This window comes from Gopherus evgoodei, chromosome 9 (assembly GCF_007399415.2).
Source record: "Gopherus evgoodei ecotype Sinaloan lineage chromosome 9, rGopEvg1_v1.p, whole genome shotgun sequence".
Lineage (NCBI taxonomy): Eukaryota > Metazoa > Chordata > Testudines > Testudinidae > Gopherus > Gopherus evgoodei.
This window is the reverse complement of record NC_044330.1, coordinates 89,157,190-89,170,972: the sequence shown is the minus strand read 5'-3', so window position 1 is coordinate 89,170,972 and position 13,783 is coordinate 89,157,190. Positions and strand designations below refer to the sequence as shown.

Below are 13,783 nucleotides of genomic sequence, written 5' to 3'. Positions count from 1 at the left end.
GTTTTTAAGGATTAAAGATCCACATCACTAACTGTTTTATGCTCAAAGTGCAGGAGACTCTCTGTATTGTACATTGTCAATGTGTTGCACATGCTGAATGCTAATTAATACCATGCTATGGGTAAGACAGGCAAACAGTGGGTATGTACCTAGGAGTGAGTAGGAGATCAGAGTTTTATAAGCTGCAGCCCCAATGCACAGGGGAGTGATGTACTGATGAAATGAGAAGCTTCAACTTTATGTTACCCTCTATGCTCGTCCTTGTGCTTTGGGGCTGCAGCCTATAAAACTTTGTTTTAATCTCCCCAGAAATCTGAAAGTTGATTTTACAATGTGTTTAATCCTTTGAGTGGTATAATTCCACTCCTGCCAAGGCAATTTAGAGTAGGATTGATCAAGTGTGGCAACGGAGCTATATCGTTAGCGTGCAGGGCCACATACTTTACATCCAGTAAAGCAAGATTGTGTAGGATGTACACCGTAAAACAATCAAAATTCAACGGTGGTTGTTTCTCTCTCTAACCCCATGTTAAAATTCCACTACAACAGCTGTAAAGACATCTCTAAAACATGGCTAGAGATTTAACAGGTTTTACTGAAGTATATCTCACCATCTTCTCTTCTCAAATTTCTCTCAATATTTGCCACGCAGGAAGCACAGGTCATGCCAGTGACCTGGATGTAGCACTTCGATGGAGTCTTTGCCTCCTGTTTATCATCATGGACTGGTGACACTTTGGAGTGCGGTGCTGTTATGTAAACCATATTATCCTGAGAATCTAACGACACTTCCAGTGAAGGCTGAGTTATTAATACCAATGGTTCTGTCTTTGCTGGGAGGTGGAAAAAAACAACACAAATCATGAATTTATTAACAACCCCTGAAATGAGTTATGACCCGGACACAACATAACATGAATGCAAATTACTGTAGTATTCCTGACTAAGAAGCAGAATTGCAATCACCTCATCAGAAAGATGCATGTATTTGCTCTCTGGGTGCTAAGTCAAATAGCTAAGCCTACCTCTGCTCTGCTGCCTAGAAACCACTCCCTTAGATACTGGTTAGGCAACTGAAACTGTGACTTCTGTTTTTCTGCTCAACTGTATTTATTTCATTATCTTTTTTACTCACCCTCCCCCATCATCTTTATCTGTTTTGTCCTTCTATTGCATCCTGTCTGTTATGCAGTGTGCTTTCTGGGGCAATGACTCCTTGTTATACATCTGAACAGTACTCAGGCCAGGTCTAAATTAGGAAATTAGGTCAGTATAACTACATCGCTTAAGGGTGTGAAAAATGTACCTTCTTGAGCAATACAGTTAAAATGACCTGACCCCTGGTATAGACAGTGCAAGGTTGACAGGAGAGCTTCTCCCATCGACATAGCTACCACTTCTTGCAGAGTTGGAGTACCTACATGGATGGGAGAAGCCCTCCCATCGATGTAGGTAGCGTTTTCACTGAAGCAGTGCCATTGCTCTGTTTTAAATGTAGACCTGCCCTAGTTGTGACACCAAGCACCACTGTATTTACATCTTACCCACTATGGTAATAATCTTCATACAAAATATACCTTAAGAGGTATTATCTGAAAACTAGTAACTCACTGATAATTAATAATCTTGTATCATGTATGTACATGGTGGGTATTAAGATTTATGGACATAAGCTGAAATGATAACTAGAATGTGTTCAAGCCAGGTATATCGGGGGAGTTGTTAAACAGGTCTATCCTAAACAGAGGAATGCATGTTTACCGCTTATATATAAATTGAGGTAAACAGACTCATGAAGCTAACAAGGGTAGAAGCAAAACTCAGATTAACAAGTGAGGGAGAAGACAGCATGGCATCTACACCCAGCAGGATAGAGACGCTTGTGTGGGTTTTTACTTTTCAGTAGAATCCTGACAATCCGTTTACTGGTCTACAAATGCAGGGATCTGAGCCTCAAGTGATCAGCAACTGAATTAACTGAGTATATACAATATTACTGTACTATAGAAGTGTGTAGAGTGAGGTCTTTTCTGAAAGCTAATGACTACACACTGGTGATTAATATCCTTGTAATATATATGTACTAACATAGTGATGCTGGCAAGCCTGATGCCAACTCTTGCCCAGGCTGCAGACATTAGCTAAGAACTGACACCCTTGTAGCTGGAGATCAGATTAGTTTTGCTCAGAATAAGTATTAGTCTTACGAGAATGTGTTTAGACTCTATTAAATGCTTGTAAGTTGCTGCATGCATTAATTTAGCTTGTAACATCTGTATTCCATGCTATAAGAAAATGTTAAATTTTGCTTCATAACTTTGAACATGTTTGCTCTGAACTTTTGAACCCAGGCACAGGAATTGTCCCCACTGCCCATCAAGGAACATCGCAATACAAAGGATTGTTTAGTGGCTCTATCGCACCTTGGAAATATTATGTCAAGGAAGCTCCTCCTGTGGACTTGGAAGCTGAATGAAGGAAAGAAAACAAAGTCATAGGAACATTTTCCATCTCTGCTCTGTTTGAACTCTGCCTGGGCTACAGACACCAAACTAAAGTCACAGATCCCCAGGGGCTGCCTCCTGGGTCCACCATGAAAGACACTTTGAATTGACAGATTACTACAACTCTGCTACTCTTTGGATTTAGATGGTAACTCATTTGTATGTATATCTTTGCTTTCTTTAACCTGTAAATAACTCTAGTTTCTTTTTCTAGTCAATAAACCTGTAGATAGTTTATTACAGTATTGGCTACTGGCATTGTCTTTGGTGTAAGATCTAAGGTGCTAATTGATCTGGGTTTAGTGACTGGTCTCTTGGGTCTGAAAGCAACTTGAATACTGTGTGACTTTTGGCGTAAGTGACCGTTTATCACTAAGTCCAGTTTATCTGAGCAGCAAGATAGACTGGAGAGTCTATCGGGACTGTTTGTTACTCCATTGTAAGACTGTTGCAGTGATCCAAGAGTTAACAATTGTTACTGGCCTGGTGAAATTTAATTATAGAACACACCGTCAGTTGGGGTATCTGCTTTGTTTTTGACAGTCTGCTCTGAAGTAAGCACTCAAAGTCATGAGCTACTTCCAGCAGGCGTGACAAATATTATAAAAGGAATTATGAATGCTCATTGATATTATGGTTTTAAGTGTGTGGCCGAACAAGGGAAGGAACAGTTCCCACCCAGACAAGAGTCAGGGCAGCTATTTGCCTGTCTCCTATGTAAATTAAGTATAGTAGAATCAAAACAATGGAAACCCCATTTACATATGGGGGATAGGAATCCCGGTGTGGCGCCGTTCAGCTTCAGGCAGACAGGGCAATCCGCTACCCCATGGCCGTGGGGTTCAGTAAGGGCCACAAGGTGACGAAGAACGTGTTGAAGCCCCGGCAGTGCCGCCGCAGAGGCCGCCTGACCAAACACACAAAGTTTGTGCAAGACATGATCAGAGAGGTCTGTGGCTTTGCCCCCTATGAGAAACGTGCTATGGAATTGCTGAAAGTTTCCAAGGACAAACGTGCTCTGAAGTTCAAAAAGAAAAGTGTTGGTACTCACATTCGGGCCAAGCGAAAATGTGAAGAGCTCAGCAATGTTCTGGCAGCCATGAGGAAGGCCGCTGCCAAGAAGGATTAAACAGAAAGGGAAGAACAGCATGAGGTCAGCTTCTTGGTGAACATAGCAAGCTGAATGTACAAGGGCTTCCTACCTTGTGAAGCAAGGTCATTGAACTCTCAAGAACAGAAGCCATCTTTGGCGTCCATCACTAGACAGACAAAAGGGAACAGAGCTCTAGCAAGCTGAGAAAGATGGATCCTTCAACCAAGAGGGGACTGAAGTCTCTGGAACTGAATATAGGTGAGAAACCTTCTTAGGCAAAGATCATTCACCTATGAAGATAAGGAAACTTGTACTTTTGTGAAAGGTCCTGCCTGAGGGAAAGAAAAATAACTGATGAGAGAAATGGTCTTGAACAAAGCCTGTATTTTGTTAGATTAAGTTTTAGACTTTTAGATGATTTTTTTCACTTTTATTGGTTTCTAATCATTTCTAACTTTATTCCTTTTACTTAGCATCACTTAGCATATGTACCATTGTTAATCAATTTGTTTTATTATTATTATAAACCATCTCTATGCTGTGTTTAAAGGGAAGGCTGTATTTACCCTAATGAAGTTAATAAGTTATTTGATTTTGTGTCTTTAGAGGAACAAACCAACCATATAGTTCTCTGAACTGTCCAGGAGAATGCTGGACACTGCAGAATACAGGGTTTTGGGAAAATCTGGGACAGAGAGCATGGTGGGGTTAACCTGCAAGTAGTAACCAAAACTGGCGGGACCCAAAGTGGGGCTGTAGACAGATTGCTGGGGTTAGAGCTGCTGAACCAGGGGCTGTCTAGCACACAGACCCTCAGGATGTGACCTGCATGCTTGTAGACTGTTTGTAAGAGGCCCAAGTTGGGAGCTACAGCAGCAAAGCATTGTGAAGCACTCACGGTTACAGGGCAGTGGGTGACAACCCCTCACAGGTCTGGATTGCACTCCAGAATGTGGCACTGGTACTTGGGACCTGAAGACTGATTGCTGTTTCTAGGCATCACCATAATACAAATAATAATAAATCTTCAACAGACATTACAAAAACTAATAACCACTTCTAATTTTACAGAGGTACCCATGACCTATAACAGTAGCATTATGCATTACTCCAGATCAGCGATGCTACAGACTTAACATATTGCAATCTGATCAGGTAAATGTGTTATTGACACAGTCATACACTGTTGATATATAACAGAACCACAATTCTTGCCAATTTAGCATAACATTTATAGCAACTCTCTCATTTTATCTTTAAAAGACAAAATTGGCATTTGATATAGCTGGCATTGCCTAGATATGGTAGGATAATATTTAGCACTTTACTTGTCCCACATGCTGTATAATGTTAATTAAGATGAGGTTAGTATTATTAACCCCATTTTTACAAATGGTGAAAGAGATGAAGTTAAGAGGAATGGCCAAAGTCACACAGCAAATAAATGGCAAGGATGGAATTAGCATTCAGGATTTCCTTCCTCCCAGGAATCAGTGGATAATTTAATTCCTGCACGCTGTATAGAAATGATGGATTAGGTCATAGGGGTCAGGGAGCAGTCCTGTACAGAAAAGATTCCCTAGAATATCAAAAGATTTTTTAGGCAGAGAGCACCACAAGTCAGAAATATGGATGGCTACAGTGAGTACAACTACTCCAAATATAAATAGGACAAACATTTAAGACCACAATCTTGCAATAATATATGCATGAGTTTAACTTTACATACTGTGAAGAGTTCACTGACCTCACACAATGTGTAAAGTTAAGCATGTGTGAAAGTCTTTGCAGTGTAAAGAGGCTCTCTCAACACCATAAGCAAATGCTTCCTATAGCAGTTCCTTCTGGAGAATATAAAAGGAGAACCTATTTTTGACTTACTCTTGAGTAACACACAGGAGCTGGTTGAAAGAATCACTGGAATTAGAGATGGCCATCTAGTCTCATCTCCCTATCTCTGAAGAATAATTGTTACCTATAGTATGTCTGTCAGTGTTTTATATAGCCCTAGTGATTCAGGCTATGGGGCTTCTACCCCTTCCATTGAGCAGCATCTCTTTTTACTGATAGTCAGCCTAAATTCTCTCCCATAATTTCATCTCATTACACCTAGTTAAACATGTCTTCCCATTTCACATATAAAGGGGTGCCAATCACCACAGTAACAAGATGCTATTTAATTAATTCCTTGCACCATCCTAAATAATTCCTTTTCCTCCCTGATGTTTACACCATTTCGATACTAGTAGACAGTTATGCCTATGTCTCACTAGCCACTGTTTTTCCAAGCGATTCATACAGAGCTCTTCTAATCCTTCCCCTTCAGCCACAGAGTCATTTTTGTTTTTCTCTGAATTCTCTACTATTTATCACCATTTTTGTTAGTGAAGAACAAAGGACTCTCCCCATCTCCCATATTCATCCCATTAAAGATAGACAGCAACAAAATACTTATAACATGAAATGAGGGGGAAATTTTCTTAGGCATCTTGAGTTAATCATCTTCAATTAATCCAGAGGACTAAGGAAATGAGTCTCAATGCTATAGGGGTGGGTCACCCCATGTACAATCCCAGTAGCATTAAAAATAAATTATATAGATAATATCTCATTCAGCAAATTGAGTCTGTACCCCATATTTCTGTACATTTAATTCTAGGCAGTATGATATGCTAAGGGGAAGTGAATTAGTCATAGCAACTCAGTACAAAAACACGTAGTTTGGCATTACCTGATAAGGAAGCATCAAATCCCATGTCCTCTATTGCAGATTTTAAGTCTTCTGGACAAGTTAGGAGAGGATCATATTTTATCGTCCCATTATGATTCACAAGAGACACACATATTGATTTTACACCTGGCTTTCGGGAAATGACTTCCTCAATAGATTGCACACAAGAATTACAAGTCATTCCCTCAATATTTACCACAGTAACTTGAGTAACAGACTGGTTGGTGCTGTTTAAAGCTGTCTGAGAAGGTTTCATTGGAGATATCTGTGCGCTGAAAAGCTCAACGTTTTCATATTCATCAGGAAGACTGACTTTAAACGTCCCTGGTGATACTGCCTCTATGGCTCTTCTCAGTGCATCTATGCTGATGAAGTCTGGGTTGTACTTTACAGTAGCTGTTTTCTTCTCTAAAGAAACTACTATGCTTGCTACAGATGGGAGTGCTGATATGCTGCTCTGGATATTTAAGACACATGAATTGCAGTGCATGCCTTCGATTCTGAAAACAATGGCCTTTAAGTCATTTTTTGGACTTCTTTGAAGGGTTCCTTCTGAAGATTTGGTTTGGGTGTTCTTTAAACGTGCCACATCAATAACACCCAGCTTGATGGGTTTGGGCTGTTTTTTGATGATTGCTGTGAAACCTGCAGCTTCAATTTGGTTTTTGATTTCCTCTGCTGTAATTAGATGAGGCTGATACACAATAACAGCTTCCTGATTGTCCAGGGAGACTAAAAATTAAAACAGAAAAATGCATTAGTGTCTTTGCTCCCCATCCTCTCCTCATAACATTTCATTTAAATATCACTGACCACAGAGAGAGTCCTATGAGCAGCGCATCTTGTCAATGGGGTAAAATTTTCAAAAAGTGGTTTAATCACTTAGTCTCACTGAAAGTCAATGTGATGGATTTAGGCTCTTAACTGCTTAAATCACTGAAAAAGGGACTTAGGTACTTTTGAAAACTGTACCCAAAGTGATCTAGTTTTTCTACCTTTGGTGCCTAATACTGCAACAGGTCTTAATCTCCTGTTGCCTCATTTTTTGATCTTTTCCTAGAAAGTTCATGCCTTGCCCAGCAGTATGTTAGTTATTTCTTACATTAATGCTAAACAAACTCTTCTATCATAGACCCCCAAGTCATTTTCTTTGTTATAGACAATTAATTAGGTGTTTCTGCCATCTCCATTTACGACACTACCTTACATACACCATTATTAGTTATTTAAGGTTAGATGGAAAAGAAAAGTTGGATATAATTAGAGCTATAAAAGAAAAAGGAACACTATTACTCCTGTCCTAATCAAAATGTAAAGCGTTCATGTGAGACCAATAGCCTGGTCAGACATTGGGTTATTTTCTTTATGACACCGTCAATCAACTTCAATACTAATTTGCATCCTGTTGTCTCTAGGCCTGGCAGTCTCCTGAGCAGAGATGATGCACTGTACCAAACTGTAAAACGGTTTTGTAAAGTAGGCAAGTGTTTGATCATTGGGGAAGTGAAAGAGACTAGAATGTTCCTGTTAGAAACTAGAATTGGTTAGAAATTCATTTTCACTTGTGCTCTAAAACACTGGTTCTCAAAGCCAGTCTGCCAATTGTTCAGGGAAAGCCCCTGGCGGGCCGGGCCAGTTTGTTTACCTGCTGCGTCCCCAGGTTCAGCCGATCGCAGCTCCCGCTGGCCACAGTTCACCGCTTCAAGCCAATGGGGGCTTTGAGAACCACTACTCTAAAACATGGAACTGAGTATCCACTGACACACAGGTGAATCATCCTACTGAACCACCTAGCTTCATGACAGATCACATCAACAGATATGAAATAAGGACAGCGTAATCAATTAATAATCTACATGTAAAATTAAAATAAGGCATTACCTTTAATCCGCTGTACCCCTTGCAATTTGCCAATCTTTCCTTCTATGGTGCTGGTGCAAGAATGACAGGTCATCCCCTCTACCTTCATCCTTAGCACAACATCACATGCTTGGGACCAACTGGAATCTTCCTCAGTCCCTGATGTCTTCTCTGGTGCTGCTGTATTTAAATCTATGCCTGGCACCATTTGAATAATCTGGTTGCCATTTATAATGGAAGAAATGAATGTCACAACTGCAGTTTTTTGGTCAGAGGAAATTTTAACATCCAAGATACCTTTGTTCTTTAGTAGGGCATTACAGATCTGTTCACATGTTACATGTGATTGAGTAGGAATGGTTAGAAAAGTAGTGTCAAGTAAAACAGGTTGTGGGTCTGAATCAGCCAGGGTAGCATCAAATCCCATGTCAACTATAACTTCCTGAAGGGAGTCTGGAGTCTGAAGTCTGGGGTCATAGATAATGGTTGCATTCTTTTCTTCTAGAGATACCTTGAAGAGGAAAAAAAAATTATTTAGAGCTAATACCACCCGCTAGTTTAATATCAAATAGCTTTTACCTACTGTAGGATAAGCATGAAATTCAAGCATTAGAGTTATCTTAAGTTTAGTTAAGGAAATATGTACATGTTGTAAAGAAAGGCCCTGATTAACAAGTAGAAGGAAGGCATTGAAAATAATAAGGCCAGAAGAAATAAAATAGGGAGGATGTCCGATTCAAAAAATAACTGAGATAAGGGAAAGTTGCTAAAAAAAAATGACTGCAGATGGTTTTAAATAAAACAAAAAGTATCTGTCTTAAAATGAGACAACATGGCCTTCCCAACCACATACCAGTGTTAAAGCTTATGTGAACCCAGGTGCAGTGGAAATACTGTTGGTCCACAAGAAGGAGGGGAGAAGATAGGGAGGAATGGCCTTGGGAAGGCGGAACGGCCTTGTAAATCTTATCTGGGTTGGGACTGGAAATAAGGGTGAACTGTCTCAGACGAGTTTTTAGCTGAAGTCAGTAATTGGCAATGACACCACTTTTCTGCTGAAGAGTATAAAAAAGTAAACTCTCAAAGGGTCCATTGCTAATACCTGCCTAACCATGCTGGAGCCAACCAATGTAGGTTTAAGCACCAGAGATGACCCACGCCTGCCAATAGTGAGGTGGCAGAGTGAGGGCAGCCACTCAGCAGTGTTACTGTGCATGCTCAGCCCATGCGAGGATGTTCAGTACAAGCCAAGGAGCAAATGGGGACGGGCACATGCCCCTGCATGGCACTTCCCCTGCCCCCCCCCCATGCATCAGCTCTGCTAAGTGCCCCTGGGTGTAGCCCGTTTGTAAGTATCTGGATCAAATACTTATAAATGTTCTGTTACTGTTTGTGTGTAGTAAATTGCTTATTATTTAGAGCAACTGTATAAGTATCATTTGGCCTTTGGATTTAACAGAAAAATGTATGGTTAAACTAGTGTTTGTTAGTTTCCCATACTAGTAATTTCAAATATTAATAATTCCAACACCTACCACAGTGACACTTCTCCATTATCATTTGCCCTTTAGTGCTCACCTTGAAGAAGTAGTTTGAGACTGTACTTATGAAAACCATAAATTAACTTATGTTCACCTGTGTGACAACAACATGATTGCATATGGGAGGCTCTACCAGAGCAGCAGTCTGCCAATTTCAGAATCTTATGCTCTATTATAGGGTATACACTGACCTCACACAGCAACTTTCCTACACTGTCTCAATGCTTTTTAGAGTACATATTAAAACCCTAAAGTGAAGGTCTGTTGAACTGGATTAGTCATTGCAGACAAATGTATTTGATCTAATCTTAAAAAGCAGAAACTCGGCAAAGGCACAACTCTAATCTGTCATACAATGGTGCAGTGATGGATTACGGGAATGTGGGAAGAAAAAGGAAGGAAATAGAATGGGGGGGAGGGGCTTTACTCTAACATTCCCAGGCATCTGTTGAATCTGTGAGTCTAGCTCTCCATTCAAACAGAGCCTTACATATAATCTGAGTTGTGTGTTCTACAACAGCCGGTTTTAGAGGTCTGAATGGATTATTCAGAGAAAACAGGTGGGGGCGGGGGAAGCACTAGGTGATGGGCAAATGGCTGAAAAAGTAAGTCTGCAAATATTTGTAAATATTATTTAAAATGTATGTTGCAGTGGTGCTTAGAAACCTCAGCCTGGTCAGTGCCTCAATATTAAAGCTAAGATTTTGTCACGGATATTTTTAGTAAAAGTCAGGGACAGGTCATGGGCAATAAAGAAAAATTAACGGAAACCCGTGACCTGTCCCTGACTTTTACTAAAAATATCCGTGACAAAATGGGGACCCCCTAGGACTCCTACCACCTGTGGAGGCTCGGAGCGAGCTGTGGGGTCCCCCTGCCCATGGCAGCTGGGAGCTATGGGATCCCCCTACCCGCAGCAGCTGGGAACTGTGGGTTCCCCCTGCCCACGGCACGTGGAAGCTGCGGGGAGCTCCAGGGTCTCCCCTGACTCTCAAGGTGGCCGGGAGCTGCAAGGGGCAGGAGAAATCCCACAGCAGTTGTCAAAATGTTTGTGATGCCAACACCAATCCACTATGCACTGGATGGTGACCACTAATTCATTTCCCACCATCATCAGATAGTAAATTTTCTGTCACTTCCAACCCAAGCCAGTTTTGTTTAGCATGTAAACTACTGCTGAAGGTGATATAACCCCATTTATTAGCTAAGATAACCAAAAGAGCTATAAATTCCTAGTATGAATTCATCAAATCACCGTAGAAGAACTTCGCTAAGCCGTATTTTACTAACACACATACTTTATAATCTGGATACTCAAAAAAAAAATATGACCCTTCCTTCTTTGCAACAAAGATTTAAAACCAGCATTTTGGAGTAAAGTTTCTTGTTACTTTATATTTACAACTTTCAGTTACTGAGAACACTTCATAATGTGCTAAAACACAAATGTCAAAAGAAATAAAGATTTTGTGGTGTATTATCCCTTTTTATTATGTTTGCTCACTCCATTTGCAAAATTCTATCATTTGAAATGACCCTCCCATTTTCAGCATGGTTCTACTGTAACAGATAAATCAAATTAAGAAGTGGTTGGTTGATGCTGGCCCAGTGATCTTGTAGAGATGCAACACAGTTCTACTCAGGGGGAATTATTTTGCATACACAGACTGCCAGCATATGATAACTATAAACAAGTATTCACATTATAACAAGCAGAACTACATAGGGGCCTGCTTGCTACGCTCCAATAATTATACCTAAAAGGTGTATTATTTCTTACAGCTAAGCCAAGAATTAGCTTTAGTCTAATTTTTCCCCATATCAGCAATTAATTCCTGATGCTGACCTATAATTATTGAAACATGCTTATTCTACTAAAATTTGTACAGACTCTACAGTAATTTCATATTGGTGAGAGTACAACATTTCACATTTGCTTGTGTTGCAAATATAATTCTCTCTGCATGTCGCTTTCCCCACATCAGCACTTAAGGGATGTTCCTCTTTTCATGTCTGTTATTTAAGTACATATTTAGAAGTAAACCCTGCCATAATTACATATTTCTGGAGAAAATTAGCAGGTGCCCTGAGTGGTGCTGGACAAATTATTTACACTGTGTTTTCTTTTTTAATTTTGATACATTTTGTGATGTTGTGTTTAACTATCAATCTTTAGGTCATAATTTAAATCCAATGTAACATGAAATAAGGACGTTTTCATAAACCGTTTATTGAAGAAACGGATATCCTGTATAGGAAACCTTCTTTCCAGTTCTTCATATGGTTCCTTAACGCCTCTATGAAATGGACCATATTTTTGTTCTGTGTCTGTATAGCACCTAGTACTATGGGCTCCTGGTCCATAATTGGGGCTCCTCGGTGCTACTGCAATACAAATCAATAATATAATGGCATAAAATACTCCCACAGATGATCTGGAGTGGGGAAAACTGAAATCAAACTACAAAAAGATCTGTTGATTTCCAACCAAGAGATGCATGTCAACTGATAGAACAACATACAATAGAAGAAACATAGAAACACAACTTTGTCACATCTACTTATATTCCAAACACGTCAGTTATGGTCCCGGCTGCCGCCAGGCACACCTGGGGTCCCTGTTGGCTGCCGGCCCCATGCACCTGGGGTCCCTCCATGGCCCACCTGTGTTGCTGAGTTCACCACGCTGACCAAACAGGAAATGAAATTCAAAAGTTCCCGGGGCTTTTCCTGTGTACCTGGCTAGTGCATCAGAGTTTGAAGTGCTGTCAAGAGTGGTCACAATGGAGCACTCTGGGATAGCTCCCGGAGGCCAATACGTTCGATTTGCATCCACACTACCCCAAATTCGACCCAGCAAAGTCAATTTTAGCGCTACTCCTCTCTCCGGGGAGGAGTACAGAAGTCGATTTCATGAGCCCTTTAGGTCGACGGAATGGGGTGATTGTGTGGACGCATTCATTTTTAAATCGACCTAATGTGGCTAAATTCAACCTAACCCTGTAGTGTAGACCAGGCCTTAGAAGTAGGGATAGAGAGGATCAAAATCTAGTGAATGCGACACAGCTTTAGAATTCAACATGAGAACCATTAAAGAAAAAGCTCTCTTTTTTCTTTAAGTTTTAGAGGTTCACAGACTTTCTAATCTTTCACATCATACAGTACAAATATCCCCAATTTAATTTGCTTCCAAGAGGAATGGAATCAAACATTATTATTTCAATTTCCAAAAGGGTAAACCAATACCAGGCACAGGCCCAACACATTATCTTCCAATTTTATCTTTTCCTTAGGCAAAAAACAACCAGGAGACCACTGCTGTGATCAAATTACATCAGTTTAATCAGTTTAATGACCACCTTTCTCCTTTTCTGTCATAAATTATGCAATTTGGCAGAATCAATAACAAGGATACAGTAGTTTCTTGGTTTTCTTGCAATTACAAAACAAAATAACCCAAATTAAAGTTCCGTGTGGCTGTATTAGACATTCAACATATGCTTCATTTGCTGGCCTATCTGATAACCATTAAACACAACAGTGCCTCATTATTGACAGAGATTACGCATGGGCCAAAGGAAGAATAAATCTGTCCACCTAACTCAAAGTTTTGTTTCTGTAATGTGGACTAAGTATTAACTGTGACCTCCTGATTTTCATTATAAGCCTCTTCCACTTAAACCTTTAGTCTCTACAGTATATTTTTTGCCAAATAGGACTTGGCAAGAGGTGTATTCTATCCCACTGTTTCAAAACAAAGTGGTTAATGCCTTTCTTTAAGCACCCATTTCACAGTGTACTTGCTACTAATGGGGCTATACAGAGTATGTTATATTCAGGGAGGTCATGAATCATTCCCACTGAAGGCTTTTGTGTAAAATTTTCAGGAGGAGGGTGGAACAATTTAAACTATAAAATGTTAACATACTAGAACAGGGGTTGGCAACCTTTCAGACGTGGTGTGCCGAGTCTTCATTTATTTACTCTAATTTAAGGTTTTGCGAGCCAGTAATATATTTTAACGTTTTTAGAAGATCTTTCTATAAGTCTAAAA

General features: G+C 40.1%; 2 protein-coding genes across 5 annotated transcripts in view; one reads left to right on the top strand and one right to left on the bottom strand.

Annotated features, from left to right (window-relative positions):
* Positions 1-13,783, bottom strand: part of ATP7A (ATPase copper transporting alpha) — a 58,312-nt gene that overhangs the window by 18,298 nt on the left and 26,231 nt on the right. For all 4 annotated transcript variants that reach the window (XM_030576459.1, XM_030576461.1, XM_030576462.1 and 1 more), the window contains exons 3-5: positions 8,210-8,699; positions 6,329-7,060; positions 612-833 (exon numbers count right to left, since the gene is read on the bottom strand). In XM_030576459.1, the coding sequence (XP_030432319.1) occupies positions 612-833; positions 6,329-7,060; positions 8,210-8,699 (1,444 nt within the window). The remainder of the gene's footprint in view (positions 1-611; positions 834-6,328; positions 7,061-8,209; positions 8,700-13,783) is intronic.
* LOC115658012 (60S ribosomal protein L36-like) lies at positions 3,271-3,659 on the top strand. Its single transcript, XM_030576463.1, has one exon. It carries the CDS (start codon positions 3,334-3,336, stop codon positions 3,631-3,633), a length of 300 nt encoding a protein of 99 aa, XP_030432323.1. The 5' UTR covers positions 3,271-3,333; the 3' UTR covers positions 3,634-3,659.